The sequence below is a fragment of the Leptosomus discolor genome, chromosome 2, assembly GCF_034619465.1.
Source record: "Leptosomus discolor isolate bLepDis1 chromosome 2, bLepDis1.hap2, whole genome shotgun sequence".
Classification (NCBI taxonomy): domain Eukaryota; kingdom Metazoa; phylum Chordata; class Aves; order Leptosomiformes; family Leptosomidae; genus Leptosomus; species Leptosomus discolor.
This window is the reverse complement of record NC_141392.1, coordinates 76785573-76806268: the sequence shown is the minus strand read 5'-3', so window position 1 is coordinate 76806268 and position 20696 is coordinate 76785573. Positions and strand designations below refer to the sequence as shown.

Below are 20696 nucleotides of genomic sequence, written 5' to 3'. Positions count from 1 at the left end.
AAAGCTCTGTGTAGTTTTTAATGACTTAGTATGATAATTGTGTCTTTAGTAATACTGATAAATTAATTTTAGCCATGCAAACTTGGATTCATTGTCCCTGTGAAAAATGTTTTGTTTTATTGTGTCATTCTTTGATCCCATGGATTCTGATTGAGATTTTAAAAGTACCATTTCTTATATTTTAAACCTGCATAAATTATTAAGTATTTATTAATCCTATTTTAAGCCATGTTTTTAAAAAAGGAATGAGAGCATTTACACAAGCTTAAGTTATATTGGGGGCGGTGTATTGCGAAATAAAATACCAAAAAGAGAAAATGTGATCAGCGTTCATTGTTTTGAGCTGTCACAGAGTGAAGAGATTAATCTGTAGGATCAGGGCTTGAGTGTGCAGATGGAAGCGCTGAGCGGCTCAGTGGCTGCTTCCCAAGATGTGCTTTTTAGAGGGAGATCAGTGTGAGTGAATCACCCAAAAAGATCCTTTTGTGGTCTGAATAGTTTCTCGGTCAAAAATCTTACAGCTACCAAGCACTAGCTTGCAGTATCCAAAGTTAAGTGGACTTGAAAACAATTTGAGGATTTTGAAGAAGTTGTGAAATTAACTGTTGGTAATTTCAGGAGGAGTTGGGTTATAAGCACAACTTACAAATGCCGTTCTGGACGAAGTATTTGCCATTTGAGTGTGGCTCCATGTTTGTTGAGATTCTGCTATGGATATATCTTCCTGTTCAGGCCCTCCAAATTATCCATCATCTTCTCCCTCCTAGGTGAGATTGGGTTGTGCTTTAAAGCAGCTACATAAGGGACTGTCATTCCTTCCTCTCCATAGCTAAAAAACAGGCAAATCTGGTCCTTTGCTGTTTGTGCTACCTATAAAGCACATGGATTGCTTCCCCAATTCCGTGCTACCTGTAAAGCACGTGAATTGCTTCCCCGATTTCATGCTACCTTGTCCACATCTGTTCTCTAATTTTCTTTGTAAAAATGATTTGAGTTGTAGCAATGATTACAGCATTTTGAGCATGTTTAGCACTTTTAAGGAGAGAGCATTTCCTTCACTTGGAAAATGCCATGAAAAGTTGGGTCATGGGTTTGTAATTAAATGTAATCAATACTTACACTGTAATTCTGACAGATATTTACTTGATCTAGAATTCAGTATGGAGCAAAAGTAATTTGTCTTGTGTAAAGTTTCCTAGTGCTTCAATTTATTTTTTTCTTAAGTTTAGTGAACTGCATGCTCTGAGGATACAAATTAGCCATAAAATCAATTTAATTAGCTTCCTGGAAAGTATAGTCATGAAAAAAAAATACTGTGCAGTACAGAGCACAGATTTAAATTTTGTTTTGTTTTCCAGTAATACAGAATGATTATTTTTTTTCCCCTCAGTCAGTAACTTTAGGCAGCTTCTTTGTAGACAATGTGTTCAATCTATTCAGATTATTAATTTCTCTTAAGTCTGTAAGTCTTGCTGTGATTGATTGTAATTGAACTTCAACACAGATATTTGCTGGTTTTGATTACACGGGAAGTAAGAGATTATCCTAGTTTGTTCTGTTACTGCAGAATTTCTGGTATGACCAGCGTGTCCAATTCTCTGGTTTTGTAACGGTCAAGGTGAGCAGTGTAGGACTGGAGCAGCTGTTAGGGAATACGCAGAGATGAAATCATGACTGCAAGAAGGCGCTTTCTCCGTATTTGCTGGTGAGAGATGTGCTCTGTTAGTGCTGTCGCTGGGCTCTGCTAGATGTGCAGTAGGAAGGGACCCTTTGTTTCCTCTCCTGTCTGGCTTCCCATGTCATCTGGAAATTACAGTTCTCCCATTTAACGCTAAGAAGTGCTAGTGTTAGCATACTGTGCCCATATGGCAAGCAGGTTGGGAAGCTCCTTATGTTCGCTTCTTCCCGTAATTCAGTGTGGCAAGGATAGCTAGACTGATGTTCTGCTCTGATGTAGCTGCCTGTGCCTCTACTAGAAGTCAAGAGTATTGGCATTCATTTCATTTGTTGGAAAACATGGCGCTCTGAGTCAAAAGCAGAGTGATTTTTTTTTAAAAAAAATCTTTTGTGCAAAAAAAGTACTTTCATTCATTTATATTTTATTTTTGTACTTTTGTAGCAAACTTTCCTCTTACGGTGACTTCTGTGCAGCTTTAGCAGACTGCTCCAGATGTTACGTCTTATTTTTAGCCCTACTAAACAAACACCAGAAGCAGCAGGTCAGTTTTTTCATCTCTTGATTTTTATATATTAATCCTCTGATGTGTCTGTGCATTATTGTGTATAAGCTTGTTTTCAGTGACCTACTTTTATGCATTTACCAAATAAAAATTTTAAATGGTTGACAGCGTTTCTAAATAGTAAATAATTGAAATGAAATTTAAAAATTCAAACCAATACAAAAGACAGATAGTTGATTAACTTGTCTGTCCTTTGCATATGTAGAAACAGTCCTTTGAGTACTTAATTATTTTTCTTAGTTTTAAAAAATATTTTTTAAATCAAATAGTTTATTTGAATATTTAATAGTAGGAAATTATTGGTATTTCTCTTGCTCTCCTCCCCTGCAAGACAAGTGTGAATTTTCCAGAGTTAAGCAATTTGAAAGCAGGGGAAAATTTGTTCCTTGATGACTGCATAAGGTATCAGAACGTATCACTCCTCTACCAGAGGAAACCATATGCCTAGAATACTGCACTTGGAACATTCACCTAGAAATAAATGTTTAGAGTTTATGAAAATGCCTCTTATTATGGAGTGAAATTATAAGAATGTACTTGCTAACAACTTCATTAAGACTTCAAGGGTCAGGTGTTGCTGTATTGTCCTGCTATATCACAGTGATCTTTCCTATATTTACTGGAGCACGAGGCTCTGGGAGTTCGGTGTGGGATTAGTTTTAAAGATTGCCACATTGGTAAGAGTGGAATTCCTCATGTATGGCAAATTACTCAGCTCTATTGGCAGGTAAGATTTAAGAAGAAAATAATTTTTATGTAAAGCGTAGATATTCAAAGGTGGAGCAAGTTTTCAAAACACAGAACACAAAATCACATTAAGATAATTCTTAAAAGTAAGGAACTTTCTTGGCTGCTCCAACATCTAAACTAGTTTGAGGACATTTAGTTATCGTATACAATTTATCGCAGGGTTAGTAATTCGTGGAGAACTGTTGGAAGCTCCTTTGTGCTGCTATTGTTAAAGGCAGTTAATGAAAGTAACCAGATCGGTTACGCTGAACAATCTATTCTTTCTCTTGCCAAATACAGAAATAATTTCTCCCTTTCCTGTTTACCTGCATCCCTGTTTTCTGTGATAATACACATGGAAGAGGAACAAAGATTAAGTTGTTTCTGTTCTCCTAAATGTCTGTTGATTAACATTTCTGAAGCATATCTGAGTATTTCTAGGTTCAGGCTGCTCTTGCATTGTGAAGTCTTCAAACACACTTTAGTAAATTGCTATGTAAATAATATGAGAAATATCAAACTGGATTTATAGTTATTTTTCCTTGTGAGCACTGTGTTAAAAGCTCGACCAATTATGTGGCTGGGAATAAGGATCTTAAATTGAGTAACATCTTCCTCTCAATCTGCATCTGTAATTTTAAGGGGAACTTTTCGAGGCTCTCCTGAGGTAATAGCTTTGTGTCATAATGAATTGTAGGCTCATATATAAATTCAAATTGTTGTCAGGTGTGGTTCAGAATTTAGCTTCTTGTTTGTCTGCTTTATTAAGTGGTCCTAAAATGTGTCTTTCTTCACTAGATTATCATTGCTTTTTGTGTTAAACTGTCAGTTGTTTTATCAAAATATGAATCAGTAAAGAAATAACTTGTGTATTGAAAAAACTTAGTTATTATGTTATGATGATTATATATGCAGTGTCTTCAGACTAATTACTTCTTACTGCAGTTTAAAACAAGCATGCAACTGTCAGTTGTCAGCTTAGTGAAGCCCTGCAGAAACAAGAGGGACATGGATAACGTAATGCACCACTTTTTCTGTAGTATATAATAAACACTTGAGCTGTGAGGAGTGCAAATGTTTTTCCTGAGGTGTAGCTGGCACTGCTAATCTTTCTTTTAAAATGCTGACAGCTAGTGAGTTATAGCATGAGCTGGTATGTGTTGAAAAGAAAACAAGTAACAGCAGTGTGAGTAAAATTGTCTGCTGTGGGAAGAGGCAAAGAGAAGGATAAATCAGTATTATTAACTCAAAGCATTAAAAGTCCTTTGGACTAAGAACTGCTACGTTAATAAAGGAAGTGTGTGTGTTTTCCTGAATTTTCAGGTTGCAAATGTTGTGGGATCAGTTTTTTTCACTGGCAAATATGGCAGCTAGAAACATAGTGGGGAGAAAAATAAAAGAAAACCAGCATTCAGACTTTCTCAAGTGCTTTCGTAATTGTGACTTTAAAAATAAGCATTAAATATTGTGAAAATAAAAATGTGAGCTGGAAATAGGATTAATGACTTGCTCCCACACCACATGCTGAATTCCACGGCTTCCACCCAAATGGTCTCTGTTCTTGTCACCACACTGCAGTTTCAGCTCTTTTTCTGTTTTTTTCTCAGGTTGTTTTCTGTCTTGGGTAAAAGACTCAGATGGAATAGGAGCGTAGTAATTTAACTCTGTGAGAAAGACTTTTGGGGAAAATGAATTGGCAAGACTTGCTAAATTCCGTGTGTCATAGTCTTAGGTGAGGAGTACAGAAGATTGGAAAAGGTGGACTTGCAAAGTAGGACTGGGGAATTCAGCAGTGCTTTTCTATGCATCTGAAGTACATGTTCTGTTGGATTTCACTCGTGATTGGTTTTGGATTTACTTGTGTGGAGTAACAAAAAAAAAATCCTTGGTGGCTGCCACATGCCATGAAAGCTGTCAGAAGTGTTCTTGTAGAGCTTCTGTCTTGCAGGATGAGCTTTGCAAGCTTCTGTTTCTAGTCAGCATTGTAGACTGTTGCCCAGCTCCAGAAATCTTTTAACAAGATAGTGTTCCCCTTTCCTGGATCATAGGTATCTCTAAGCTTTTCAGATAAGCTATGACTTCCGATAAGATGACTTTCTTAGGCTATGGTTAATGTCATAAATCATGAGGAAGCCATGATTTTGGATCAGGGAGGTTGCCTGAATAGGGCAGTAGCATCTGTCGGTAAGTCAGGCCCTACCTGAGCTTAGGTGGCCTTTTGGGGCCCCGCCAGTTCCCATCTGTAATGCTAATCAGTGTACAGTTAGGAGTCTGTTTTCAGTCCTAAGTGTACAAACTCAGGTGTGATGCTAAAATTTGCTTAGAAGAAATCTTGTGCCTGTTGTATAGAAAAGTCCCTTTATACTTTAATGTAGCTTACTTTTTAATTAGGAAGCATTTGTTAAGTATCTGATATCACTGGATGCAGCCATTGCCTATTCAGCAAAAGAATAATCACACTGGATCATGTGAAAGGTTCATCCAGCTGCTATCCCGTGCTTGGCAGTGGTGAAAATCAGATACCTAGAGAACAGTAAAAACAGAGCAAGCACGTAGGATACTTGCTGTGTATGCTTACCAAACCTTCAGCTCCTTCCAGTTGGAAAACTTCCTCAGCCAGCTGTCGTTCTCTGCGTATGAAATAAACCTCAATTGACTTCTTTTCCATGAAATTGTACAGTCTCCCTTCTACCCCATATGAACTTCTAACATGTTAAACCATCCGTTGGCAAGGAGTTGCCATAGCAACTACGCATTACACAAATAATTCCTTTTGCTTGCTTTGAATTTGGCCTTTACTATCTTTACTTGATACCATCTGATTCTTGTATTGAAAAGTCAGTGAGTATTTAATCCCATCATTCATTTTATACCACCCCTGACTTTCTAGACCTTTGTTACAACCTCTTTGAGCTACCTCTTTTCCAGGCTGAAGAGTCCTCACTTACTTCAGTGTTCTTACTTAGTCCTCTCTGACATAGAGGCTATTACATTCCATTGTGCATCTGTGTTGCTTTTCTCAGAACTCTTTACAGTTGTGATTCCTGTATCTTTTTTTTTGAGATGAGGAAACCAGAACATGGCAGTTAAGAAGTGGCCATATCATAGATTTGCATGCCTGCATAAGTTTATTACCCAGTAATTCCCAATATTTTATTTGTTTTCTTGACGACCTGTGAGTATTAAACCCCCATGAAGAATCTGTCATTAACCCCAAGACTGCTGTTCAGGTGGTTATGGTTGGCTCAAAGGCTGTAATTTTTTACATGAAGGTATGTCTGCTTTGTGTTTCTCCACACACATCATTTCATGTTTATCTGTGTTTAAATTTCATCTGCTATTTTATTACCAGTTGACTAAAATCTTTTTTCTGCTCTTCAGTCAGCCTTCATCTTTGCTACTTTGAATATCTTAGCGTCATCAGCAAACTCTTCCCCATATCACTGCTGACACCAGCTTTTCCATGTTGTTTATGGACAAGTTGAGCACAACAAGTCCTAGCCAGAACCCTGTGGGATTCCACTGGTCATCTTCCACCACTGCAGTAACTGCTGATTTACTGTTTCCCATCCTCTAATCATTTATCTATACCAGGACGTTCTCCCTTACAGCATGACTGATTAGTTTCACTAGGCTTTTGCTGAGTGTCTTTGTCAAAAATCGGCTGGAAAGCCACATGGGTGATACCAAATGAGATGTCCTTATGCATGTTTGTTGATTACTTCAAAGAACTCAAGAACTGGGTAAGTCAGAACTTAGGAGTCTTAAAGCTGATAGCATTTGCCCAACTGTCCACTAATTTTATTGTTGTTCTTCATAATCTCTTCTGATTTACCTGGTACGGACACCAGACTTGACTCTCACTTGGATCCTTTTCATGTTTCTTACCCTTGCAGTCCTTAGGCATCACTGTTAGTGTTTAATTAGTTAGTTATTTTAGAACTCTTGGATTATTATCCAGTCCTGGTGACTTGTTACTGTTGGTTTTGTTGGTTTGTTCCTTAAAATTGTGATCTCTTCAGTTTTGGACAAATCCTCTGATGAGACTTCCCCAGAGAAGGCTGTAGCATTGAGATCTCCCCAGTTGCTTTCACAGTGGGCATGAATCAATGCAAAGAACTCATTTAGCTTCTCTGTAATGACATTTCTTCTCTGAATCCTCCTGTTTTATCCTGCACATCAATTAGTTCTGCAGATTCTGGCAAACTTCCTGGTCCTGATATGTTTGAAAAGATTTGTTATTGGTTTTGCATCTCTTGCATCAGCTAGTAGAACTGCACTAATTTACAATTATAATTTGCATGCTGCTTTACCTGTTTGATTTAACAGTCAGTTGGTCAGAAATGGTTTATTAAGTGAAGAATAGATGGACATTGCCTTGTCATCCTCTCTAAGGAGATGTCTGCATTTATCAGGTTCACTGTGCCTGGATTGGCCCAGCTTTCTTTCCAAATGCATCTGCCAAGTAGTGGGTCCCAAATCAGTTCATAGTCTTCTATGAGTAAGCAGGATTCTGCTGGTGAGACTTTTTCTTGTCTCCAAGAAAAAGAGTCATTTCAGGGCTGTTGGATGCCCTTTTTTGCTCTTAGAATTGCTGCAGTGGGGAAAGGTGTCACAGATGGGGCCTGTGAATGCGGAGAATTTCTCCACTTTGTTTCTAGCTTTATTTATTAGGCAAAGACTTATCTGCATGCACTGACTGGCCTTCCTGGCTGGTTTTTTTGGCTGTCTTATGCAGAATTCTGTGATGAGCTCCCAGGACCCCCCTATCTGTCTGCTTCAGTCAGTCATCTAACGTAAGTCATGTGATACACCAAAGCAGCCACAGGCTCTTAACAATAGAGTCTAATGCTGCAGCTATGTTTAGTTCAGATATAGGTGTTTGCCTCTTAAATGCTTTGAGAGTATTTTTGGTACTCTGCTCAGTGGCATCATAATCTGAGATACCAAAGATTATTTTTTATTATTCTTTTTGTTGGGGGTGGTGTGTTTCTGTATCTGTAGCTTGCCTCTAAAGAAATGGTCATTAGTGCTGACATAAGTGTTCTTTGTGTTTCGGTTACTCACTTTTCCCCCCTGTGCCATCCCTCATTTGGGCCGAGGACAGCTGTTTGCGTGACAGTGCAATACATCATGTCGCAGAACTGAACGAGCTTCCAATAACCTTAAAACTGAAAAAAACCCAAACCCAGCCCTTTGCTAGGTTATCACCTGCATTGCTTTCCAGTCTAGTTTGTTAAACAGCCACACAAATAGTTTCTTGCTCACAAATACTGAGGAAACAATATGGGAGAGGAACCAAACTGTGAATGGAAAGGACAGTGGGTGCAGTTTATGCCACCACTTCTTTTCTCCTATGTTTACAAATACATATTTTCAGTTGTATTCCTCCTTCCTCTAGCTCAACATTATAGTAGTGCCTTGGACAATTAAAAAAAGCTATGAAGGGAGTGTAGTACTTGACCATTAAAGAACAAAAATATTTTTCTCCTGTGTTTTGTGTGTGCACATGCATACTCATAACTGATCATTCATTCTCTTGGAATTAATTTTTTTTTTCAAGGAGGAAGTATCCATTTTAGGATAAATATTCTGACAACTCTGTAGCAATTTCCCTGCTGATAAATCTGAATAACCACAGAAGGTCATCCTTTTCCTATAGCATGATTTCTGACAGTATGCTGAGCTGATAGTGTATTTGCATCTTCCTAATACTTTTTTCTTTCTTTTTTTTTTTTTTGTCTGAAAGAAAAGGTGACAATCCTAAGGAAAGTGCAGATATGTACTTATGCATGTGATACTTACGCTGAATGTAAAATGATCAGGAATGTAGAGCTCAAAGTTTGCAGTCAACCAGCCTTCGTTGGCATATATCATATAGAAGCCTGCTGCTCTGGTGTATCAAAAGATAGGAATGTAATTACTAGATAGGTAAATGTTAGAATATCAAATAAGAATAATAATAAGGTATTACTGCGTGGTGTGACAGACACTGGCATTAAAATATTTTGCCTTGTTTTTTGGTATGCATTTCTACAGAAGATGCTGAAAGCTTAGGAACGGCTCTGAAAAGAGCTAGAAGAATAATTAGAGTTTAAAAAAAACCAACCCAAGATTAAGCAAATTAGTTTATTAGTGACAAAGGTCAGGCCATTAGCAAGTTGCCTATTAATAGAATCTGCACAAGGAAGACTTTTCTGTTAATAGACCAGCCTTTAATCTAGGGAAAAAGAGGTAACAAGAAATAGTGGCTGAAGCTGTACAAATTTAAACTAGTAATAAGAATAAAGATTTTAACCAGGGAGATCAGTAATTATTGGGGCAATACTGTGGGTGATATGGTTTTCAAATTTTTTTTTCAATTTCTGAAATGTTTTTTCTTAGAGAGTGTACACTGCTTTTCATCAAATGTTGTTCTGGTGACAATGTGCTTGCTTTTCTTTGTTACCTTTCTCAGATCTCCAGAGGTCCACAAACAAACCTAAGGATGTGAGTTCTTCATTGCTAAAAGTCACTAAGTGCAAATGAACCCTTTTATGAGAAGTTTACCTAAACAGATCAGATTTTTGGGTGTAGAAATTATTGAGTAGGATGCTGCGGTGTGTGATACACAGAAATACAACTACATTCTTCTGGTGGCCTCTCTCTCTCCTCAAGTGCATTCGTATTTGCAGGGAAGGGAGGCTTGCTCCTTACTGACTAAGTACTCCCTGCCATCACTGTGGCAAAGCATCTCTTCTTTACTCCTTATTTCAGGTCCCTCAGTCAAGAACTTCTTTATTTGCTTTCAATACTTCCAGGATATTCTACACACACACACACATGCAATTTTTTTTTTTTTACTTTAAATTGAGTTTCATTTGGGGTCAGTTGTTATTTCTGGGTTGGACCAGGAATTTCCACAGCCAGCATGTCACTTCAAGATGAATCCTTACAGTGTTTGGGAGAGGTTAGCTCCAGGATAGCATAACTACTGATATTTTGTCTATAAGTAGACTATCAGACCCTGCAAAGAAAACTCAAATTTTCTTTCCAAGCTACATAATAAAGCAGAAACACAAGTTTGGAAATGAAGTGTAAATTAGATTTGAATGAGAAGCGGTTCGTACTGCTGGGCAGGTGGTAGAATTTTCACTACCTCCACTGAAGTTTGTTTAACGTGGAAAGCACATTTCATTTACAGCTGGAGATTCAACAGGAACACAGCTGCTGGCATCTCAAGTTTTGTTTCATACTAACCCTCCCCTTCGGAGGGTCCAGACACCAAACAGACTAACAACAGGCACTTGGCCAACATGTACAGACTCTAGAATGGACTCCCCGGCCTTATTTATCTCGTTTTAGTTAGAAATTAATGGCCTAATTGTCTTTCCTGTCTTACTGGTAGGTAAACCTGTACGATTTGTAACTCTGTTCATCATGCTTTGCACTGAAAGGCAGGTCCACTTTAATTGCCAGGATAAACTGCTGTCAAGTTCTGTGACTGAGCAAGTGCCTGGGTACTTCTGCTACTAGGGCAGTGCAAGGAATAGATTTTTACAAGTAGATAAGCAAAGAAATCTTTCATATCAATGATCAAATGTATATGTTCCAGTTGTCAGAAAAATAAGAGTTAACTGCTGATGGAGTACGTGGGGCCATTACTGCTTTAAAAATAAAAATACCACAGTTTCTTCACAGATTGGAAGCAAAGAAAAAAATCTGTTCTTCTCAAGCTTTTCTCGGTATGTTTCTTCAAATTTGTTTGTATAAGTGAAGCTGTGCGGTCTCATAGATAACCTTCCAATCAGGTTTGGGTACACTCTCTGGACACCATGTCTCACATGAATGCCTCGTTATAAAAAGATGAAATAACTAAGTGTAATTCCTTTCTTTAATCTAATTTGTCTTTAGTGACATATGTGTTAAATTTATATAATGTGGAGGTTTTATCTGATAAATGTAATTTTTCTGTAAGTGTGCAAGAATGTCTGAAATTCCATATGCAGTTAATAATCCAGACTTTTGGAGATGCATAATTATCTCATTTATTATACTGATTTTTTGTTATGCACAGAAAGGCCTATGGGCCTTGTACAGGTTTAGTCTTGCAAGCAGTTTCAAAATGCCATTCATCTTTCCATGTATTTCTTTACACAGCAATTCTAAGCTGGTGTTTCTTACTCTTGCAGTGCTTACCCCATGACCATTTAATAAAAATGTAGCCAAAAAATATACAAACCCTTAAGTATTTTACTACTCAGGAGAAGTTGTACCAGCTTTTCTCTTTGACTTTGCTAGTTAAGTTTTCACTGGAAGATAATGAAGCTTTGGTAATATGCTATTAAAACCGGATGTGCTTAACTAAAAAGAAGTATTTTCTAAGTTTGTTTTGCTAGCCCGTAGGTGGAAAGCACAGTTGAGATCACACTTCTCAAAATATCAGTTGATTGCTGTACGGTACCTGTTTGTCTGTTTTCTGATTGGGTAGAGCTGTTGCTGGGCTGATACTGTTTTGACCAAAATTAGAAAGTCAATATAAACGAGTCAAACGAGACTGCCTGCTTTTTTTCAGTTCTCTCTTCTGATTCATCTGTTGTTTGTTTCAAATTCTTACAGCCTTTGTGAATTGGGGGTTGTGCCAGCAAAGGTGAAAGCTCTTAGTGGTTAGTCAGTAAGAATGTTCGTAAAAAACTTGTCTTGATGACATTTAGATGCTAGCAAAAATACGATGCCTAGTTAAAAAAAACGTGGAAGTGGGTCCTACAGGGAGCGAGCATGTTAAATACATGGATGCAAGAACCTATTCCTCACTTAGGAGACTGCCTGCTTCTCATATTCGGGGAGAGCATTCATCTTGCTGACCCTAGGAGGGTGTTACTGCCAATGTCTTGTGGCAGGGGCTTAAGACCTGAAACTTACTGATGAAGGCATGTATGAAAGAAGGATTCACTGCTTATACATCTTTTTTCCTTTAGTATTAGTATGTGTACTTTGAGTTGGACTCAAAGTTAGCCTAGTTAACTGCATTATTAATACCATACAGGATTAGAATATCTGTGAATATAACTAATATATTTGAAGAAAAACACCATGTAAATTTTTCAGCAAAACATTTGGTTAGTGCAATTACAGCAGTTTAGCAGCTAAGGGTAGATGGCTGTGCTGTGCTTGAAGAAATGCTGTTAGTTTAACTGTACTGTTAAGACAAAGCTATGGACTTTTGGGAAATTAGTAGGATTTGATGCAAGTGACACAGGGAAGTGTTTTAGTTAATTCATACTTGGGTTAGTTCAGACTTTCAGAAATATTTTTTTTTCTTCCATATAGGCAGGTAAGAAAAAAAAATGTATGTTGTGGAATGCCATTCAATTCAGATCCACTAGTCTGCCAAAAAAGTCTGCATCTCAGTATGTCCAAAATGAAGCAACAAGAGATTTAATTCTATATCCCACTGAAGGGCAGGAATAGGAAGTGCTTTACAAGAGCAACTCGGTTAAATCATGAGATCTCAAGATACCATTATAAAAATAGAAAGTAGGTGTCATTTAGCAATGGCAAGAATATAAGGGTAGCAAGAACACGTAAAATTAAAATCAGAAAAAAGCAAAACACAAAATGAGATGCAACTAGAAAGGGACGTTAAAAATCCGACAAACAAGAAAACTTTCTGAGGAACACTAGTAGTGAGAAGACAATAAGGAAATAATTGCTGCAGTGTTCAGAAAAAAGATGATAATTATTGACAGATGCCACTGTGGGTAGTGAAGTGTGGAATGCCTTTTTTGTTTCTTTTTCTGAAAGGGTTAGTATGATCAAATGATTAATCTACTGCAGCCTGGGTTCTCTTATCATGAAAAAATAAGTTGGAGAATATTTAAGTGTCTTCAAACCAGGTAGGCCTCGTCAGATTTACCCTTTGGTGCTTACAAAAGGACAGAAAGGGGTAATGTCTCTGGGATTCTTCGAAAGTTATGTAGATGGCAAGGTTGTAGGCCACCTGTCTATAAAAGGAGAAAGAGGAGCAATTGGGGAATAACAGACTGATCCGTTTAGATTACATTTCTGGTAAAAATCTGTACCAAATATTCGGCTATATATAAGCAATTGGACTTAACAAGCAAATGAGTAAGAGCTAACATGGATTTAACAGTAACAAATCAAGGGGAAGTAGTTTAACCTCTCCAGCGGGTAACAGGCCTAGAGAAGAAGGGAAGGTGGTGGTCTTTGGCCATCACAACAGACACTTGCTTACTTGAAAGCTTAGTAAGCTCTGGCCCGTGTGATTTTTCTAGTTATATAAAGTGCTTTTTAAATATGTTTTAAGGTTAATGTGGGCTTGGTAAAAATAGACGACCTATACTATGTATATCCCATTAGTAATTACCCCGGTGCTATACTAGTTCTGCCAGATGTTTTTGATTTCTTCTGTAAATCGGGTTATGAAAAATAGTAGCATAAAAAGTTGTTTCTAGCTGCTGTATTTGGTATTCCTTCAGTTGTTCTGGACCTGCTATTAACTGAATTGTGAAGCAAATTAAGTATTATCTTCTTTTTAAGCAGCTAATAGCTTCTGATGTTTTCCATGTAATATGTTTTTTTTTATTTTATTGCAGGATTTGGTTATCCGTATCATCTTCATTCTTGGTAATTTAACAGCAAAGAATAACCAGGCCCGTGAGCAATTTTTTAAAGAAAAAGGAAGTATTAACACCTTGGTATCGTTATTCCAAACCTACCATGAACTTGATTTGAATGCACAGAAATGGTACCATGAAAGAGGAGGGGAAAGAAAAAAATACCCAAAGCATCCTTCAGAAGCGGAAGATGTTCTTATAAAACTGATAAGAGTGCTGGCCAACCTCTCCGTTCATCCCAGCGTAGGAGCAGCTCTGGCAGCTGCCCATCATGTTGTAGAATTACTTGTTACGGTACTAGGTAATAAAATCTATGTGTTTGTTTTCTTTGTTCAGTCTGTAAGGAGAGTTTAGGATATTTCTACTTGACCTTCTTATCTAGGTCTAGGAACTAAATCAGTTCCATTGCTAAAATAGCAAAGTCAGTCTGCTGATACTCATAAACTGTTTTATGTAGAAAGCCTGTTTGAGACAGCGGAAGCATTGCTGCTTTGGTACTGACTTTTCAGTGTCTGGGGAAAGATGTTATAGAAGAGTTTAATTCAGTGATCAGATTTGCAGATAGGATCATTAAGGATAAGCAAACAAATTTTATTTTAAATACATCTCATTGGGAGTTCATATATAAGGGAAGTCTGTTCTGACCAGGTGCTACATAGATCTGTTTAGTGGTGGGTTGGGTTTTTCTTTTAGGGCTTACAGGTTTTGTGATTGTTCTAGATTAAGTATTCTTTTTGTTTCCTGCACCCATAACTTTCAGCCTTCTTGAAAAATTTCCTCTTCTTTCTTCTTTTTCAGATTTCCAACCTTTATCCCTTTCCCTCCAAATGGAGGCTTAGGACTGCAGTTCCTTTACCACTTACTGATTCCTCTGTAAATCTGTCAGTTCTCTCCATAACAGAGTTTAGTAGTGACAAGATACATCTCAAAGAACTCAGTATATTTTAGTATGTGTTGAGAACATTAAATATTATGTGAAGACAATCAACCTGATTATATGCTAGTTTACCAGCCTTACCCACCAGCCATGGGGGATTAGAGGAGGCAGAGTCACAACTTCATCTGTTCTGCCTTAAGCACTGTAGGAGCTTCCTGATTGGAACTGTTTTAATCATTGTGTAAGCACTGCTGAGCCTCAAAGCTTCTCTCTGCCACCCTCCCCTCTTCTTGAGCACCGTATCGTTTAGTTTACTACAAAACGTTCTCTCTTCCTATGAACTTACCCCTCTCTTATTTCCTTCACTCTTGATTTCTGAGGCCATAAACAGGTATACACAACTTTCAGACTTGCTGGTGTAGTTTTACACTGGTTAACACTAACAGAGAGAGAATCTTTCAAATATTGTTAAAGAAGTATTTTGTTTCTTTGTTTGGGTTTTTTTCCATTTTTCATGGTGTCTGACATTTCAGTATAATCGTCTTTGGTATTTCTCTGTGTCTATCACACAGACCTATTTCTGCATGTGGATTCTCCTCAATTCCATCTTAAAACCCCAAATGTGATCTGTAAAATATCTTAACTAACTAGATTTTAAACCATGTTGCCTTAGTCACAATGATTTCTGTAGATGAAGAGTTGAAACAGTGACTAGTATTGACGGTTTTGAATCAGCTGTTCGTGTTACCTTCTGCCACGTTACTGAAAAATGGAGTAGCTGTCTCTAATAGTGGCCATATAAGCTATGATTTAGTTTGCTTCTGAGATATGATGCACTGCTAAGTTAGACTGATGTGAGTGCGTGTATGCATATGCATATGGTTTGGTTTTGTTGGGTTCTTTTTACTATCAGAATACAAGTCAGTTGATGACTGTGAGGAGTTGGTCATCAATGCTGCAACAACAATCAACAATTTGTCCTACTACAAAGTGAAGAGTTCTGCTGTTGAAGACAAGAAGCTACACATTGCTGAAAGTAAGGACTGTTAAGCTAGTACTTTTTGTGTATCTTTTTGAAAGTGGAAGTTATTCATTCTATATTTTGACACTACAGAAAATAAAGTGACTGATAGTGTTTTGTGGTACCATATTGCAGGAATGTAAAGTTCATAGGGCTAAATTCTTCCCATAACGATTTGTCATTTTTTGGGAACATAATTCTATGACTTGTGTGAGAATAGTTAGGTTGTTGACAAGACCCCTTCTTTTCCTCCCCAAAGGAATTTGCCATATTGTTTTCTGTTTAGCAATTTTGCTAGACTTGTTCAAAATCCATATGCCTGAGCCAAAGCAATCGTGTTGCTTTTTACTTCTAATCAGAGTATGGTAAGAAAGTTGTTTTTCTTCTTAGTACTTTCTAGACCTGCAGATTCTGATTAATGTCTGTTTCTGGCTTATATATCCATTGGCAGTATAGGAGTTGTTTGATTCTCTCCCCTCTGACAGTATGGACAATAGTGATATTTTAGTGTTGTGTAGGAACTGCATCTGAGTTCTGGGACTCATTGTGTTAATGTTATACAAAAGGCAGAGAGTCTATGTCTTGCATACCTTTCTCTCTAAATAGACAAGACTTGGGGGAGGGATGGAGCGTGAAGTTCATACAACAGGTAGAAGGAGGAATAAGAAAAAATATTCTGGCTGTCAGTGTAGTGCCCTGACTGGTAGACATCATATTCTGCCTTGGTAAGAGTTCTGCTGTTCTGTCAACAGTCGTTTTATCACCTATAAGCCAGCTGTCTCTTATTGCTAGTCAAAGAACTGTGGAAACAAATGACTTCTCTGCCTGTCCCATTTGCTCTCCCTCTCCTGTTTTTATTGTCAGCGTGTGGAACCAGTCTTATCACCTTTCCTCTGCCTGAGCTGAGGAGAGAGAAAACCTTTTGATGGAAGACCAACAGGCTTCCTCCTCCAGGAGACATTTTGAGAATACTTGCTGTTTGATAAAGTAGTGGATCCCAAAGACAAAAACTAATCATTTCAGATGTCTCTTTAAGACAAGTTCAAGGCATGTTCAGTAGCGCAACATTAAAAGACAGAAGTGATGGGAATGAAGCCAACCTCTTTTCTATGTTTTTTTTTTTCCTCTCACTTTTCTGGCGTAGAACAGTTAAGGGTTGGCTGATTTGAGACCTTTATATGATGGACTGATTTCAGTGGTTCACTTCGTACTCGCAGAATATTGACAAATGTAACTTCTGTAACATCGCCCCTTTGCCATGCACCGAAAACCTACATGATGGTAGCTCTTCCTAGGAAATGCTGAAGGTATCATTCTATCTGCTGAAGTGACACCCTAATTATATGTGAAACTGCTAAGCAGGAAAGCAGCAAGCAAGTAAATGCTTCAGACCAGGGGCAATATTAAGTAGCTGTTCAGAAAAAACGTGTTTGCTTGTTATAGCAGCACTGAGACAAAATAGAGCTAATGTCAGAAAATAATTTGAGTTTTAGGAGACATCCCACCATAAGACCATCTGTTCAGGATCTAAATCAATTCTCTTATGTATCACAACATTTTTTTTCTTCTTTGTCTTCCTGGATTTTCACGAGCCCACTCAAAGCTGTGTAGCAAAACTGGCTCCTATTATTACAACTGTGCTTAGGCTATCTTCATAACTCTTCATTTGTTCCTTTGCATTTAGCCCCATATTGGAGCTCTTCGTCTCATCTTCAAAACCCTACACAATTTAGCTCTTGTTCTACCATCAGCTCACCCTCTTTACTGCAACCAGACAGATAGATAACTGTTCCCGTTTATTACATTTATTGCTGTTGCTGCTTGCATTCTGGTATTTATTGATAAAAAGCCAAGCACATGTTTGTGATATACAAGTAATTGTTTTTATTTAATTTCTCTGCAAACCAATAGTGCTTTTGAAGCTGTTAATGAGCAACAGTATGGATGGAGTTGTGGAGGCTGTCAGAGTCTTTGGCAATCTTTCCCAGTATCATGAGATCTGTGACTTCATCATGCAGAAAAAGAGTGAGTTACTTTTGCATTTGTAGGAGTCATGTTTTTAAATGTCCTCAGTTCTAAAAAGGAAAGATTGTTCATAAGCTGTCTCAGTTAAAGGGTAGAAGCAATCTTCTCTGATGTTTTGCAAATCAGGCAAACATTAGAATCCAATAGTAGTCATTATAAACACCATTTTATTTCAGTTTCATTAAAATGGAAATATTGGAGTAGGAAAAATATGCCATGGTGCCTTCACAAAGGTAACTACTACAAAATCTCTATTTTTCCTAAAGATTGTAATTTTGAAATTTCGCTTCACTCTCTCAGTCTTTCAAATCCTACAGGTTAGCAGTGACATGACAGAAAATGAAAATCCAACTAAATTCTCATTTAGGTTCATAATCACAGATTTTTTGATTCCCATGTTCGACAGCTTGTTAGCACTTTGTAACATGCATTTAAGATGTTTGACTGCCTCAACAAAGAGGCCTCCTATTTGCCTCTGGGTGAAGCAGGATACAAGTCTTCTCAAGTCCTTTTGTTCTGGGTGTCTAAAGAGCTTTAGGGAAAAATGGCAACTCCTTGCCATCCATAGAAGGCGTGTCATAAGTTTAATTAAACACCAGTTCGCTGTGTATTTTTTCTGTATCTACTTGTCAGTGCTGATAGTGAGGTGATACGCCACAATATACAACCCCTTCTTCCAAAGGTGGGCATGTCACTGCTTTTGGAGGAGAAGGTACCTGCAAAGGGAGAACTGACACTTAGTAGCTAGTCACTGGTGAGCTGTCTCAGTCGAAGGACTGAATTTTCCACTTGGGAGAGTCTGTGGGGTCCATGTGCCAAGCTCAGGAAGAGCCGAGAGGCTGCCTCTCCATTCAGCAGGACTGACTGCCTCGCTGGGGTTGCCTTCTGCTGCCCGCGGAGTTCAGCGTCAGCAAGGGCTGCGAGATGCTGCATGTCCAGCGTCTGCTGCTTGCCTGTCTCCCAGAGGAGCCCCAGGCTGCAGCAGTTCCAGCTGGACTTGGTGCAGTCTAGGGCAGCCCTGCCACTCACAGAGGTGACAACTTCCCTCTCTGAGTGCCAGATGCCAAGTCCTAGCAGTTTCTGTTGACTGTGCGATGGAAAGGAGGGTGATACTTTTAGGAATTAAGCTGTAATTCAGTTTGGTCAACTTAACCTCTTCTGATGGGATTTTCATGTTACTTTGGTGTGTTTTTCTAACCAGAATTTTGTATGTGTTGTTTTGAAAACTGATGTTTGTCATGATGATGGCTGTTACTCTGGGTCGTGCACTACAGATGTCCCAGTAATATGCTGCAAGGTTAAATTTTTGGGTAGGGTATCCTGCATTTGACTGCTTTCTAAGTATACGTGTTTAATAAGTATGTTGTAATACCAACGTATGGGAAGTCCATCCTTCCAGTAATACTGTTTCCTTCTTTACAATCCAGTATACAGGTTCATGATTGCTTTGCTTGATGCCAAGAACCAAGATGTCTGTTTTTCTGCCTGTGGAGTTCTGCTCAATCTCACAGTAGATAAGGACAAACGAGTTTTTCTGATGGAGGAAGGAGGAATTGGAAAGTAAGTTCCTGACTTTTTCATGTGTTTTTTGCAAAAGCATTAGAGTGGTTTAGCCTACTGCAAAGCCCAAAACCGTAGAATAAATCGCCCAAAGATCCTCCTGATACATACAGCAGAGGACTATGCAACAAAGCAACTCAGGTATGGCTTTGCAGTAGCTGCTTATGCTTGACTTGACTGGATCCTTTGTGGGCTACAGTTAACAGGCATCATTAATGTGTATCTGTTGTAAGCGTGAAGATTACTTCAGGAACTATGATATCCCACATGGTCTCTTGCAATTTTTGTAACTATTTAGCACTGAAGGGAAATCTGTCTGATGTAGCCATGCTTGGCAGAGAATAGCTCCTGAGTCTCCTCTCTCCGAGAGTTCAAACTTAAGGCTCTTGCATTGTAAGTGGTATTAGATCTTGAAAAACCACTGTGGACACAACACTTGTGGCTTTGATGTTCAGATAATAGCAGATCCAGCTTTACCGTAGCAACATGAGAGATCGTGTTCCTATCCTTGTAAAGCAGTTGATAGAACCCGCATTTATGAAATGATATGCCTAACTTTTAAATGCCTTCCTATTCATACATCATATAATTACTTTTTTATACATTGTAAACGATGCACAACCTGCTCATCCTTCCTTCCCATGTTCTAGTTAACTTACAAAATATAAAGCTGAAAAAGAAGAATAGAAGCAAGTTACAGGCAAATTCAGTAATAAATGTCAGACATTTCTATTACATAGAATATTCTGTAGAATATAGAATCACATAGAGTATAGAATTTTCTATGATCTGTCTAAAAATTTGTGAAGGCAGGAAAACCAGTAACAGCATGGAATAAATCTAGAGGCTTTGGAAGTGGTTGTTAAGGAGGTCATCCTGACTGTGCCAAAGCAGCTCTGTGGGTTTAGCCCAAACCAGGACAGGAAATGAGGTTGTTGTACCAATATGTCGTGGCCCTAATAAAACATGGAATTAGTCTCATCAGAGAGTTAAACTTAAAAAAATTAGGGCAAGTTCTTTTGGCTTTTCATTAGATGCCTCCCGGTTTTCCACAATGACTGCCTTCAGAGAGGAGAGAAAAATCTCTCTTTGGTTGCTTTTCAATTACTGCTATTTTCAGCCATACCTGAATGTCATAGTTATCCCGTGTTCCCTTTACTAATCACCAGATTATAAATCTCACAGTGAAGCTGAGAAGTGAGGGAAAGAGAGTGTCGTAGGGTTAGGGAAGAGAACAGCAGTGACGGATTACCGTTAGAGAGGTTACTAGGGACAGCAGGCGAAAACCAGTGTTTATTTCTGCTGCCTCAGGACTTGTGAACACTGTGATGTGTTGGTAATGGGAACTCTGGATAGCTCCAGTACGTAAGCTGGTGCAGGCAGAAAAGTTAACAGCTTAGTTTGAGTCCTGTTTGTGATCTAGCCTGCTTTTGGTATCTGCAAGGAAGTGAGATGGGAAGAAAAGTCCAGAACCTAACGGTCCTTAATAAAACTGGCATTTCTGAGGGGAGTCCTTTGGGAGTGCAGGCTGAGGAAATACAACAAGGGGCGAGATAAAGGTAATTCTGTGTGTAAAAGGTAATTCTGTGAGTCATGGGAGTAGTGAATTCCTTTGGATTTGTCTTCTG

The 20696-nt window shown here is 38.3% G+C and overlaps 1 protein-coding gene across 1 annotated transcript in view; it reads left to right on the top strand.

The window, feature by feature from the left end:
* The window catches only part of ARMC2 (armadillo repeat containing 2), a 61330-nt gene that overhangs the window by 35336 nt on the left and 5298 nt on the right, over positions 1-20696 (top strand). Inside the window, exons 12-16 of the mRNA XM_086460455.1 lie at positions 2120-2219; positions 13565-13886; positions 15376-15498; positions 17395-17508; positions 18936-19068. Coding sequence (XP_086316581.1) covers positions 2120-2219; positions 13565-13886; positions 15376-15498; positions 17395-17508; positions 18936-19068 — 792 coding nt within the window. The remainder of the gene's footprint in view (positions 1-2119; positions 2220-13564; positions 13887-15375; positions 15499-17394; positions 17509-18935; positions 19069-20696) is intronic.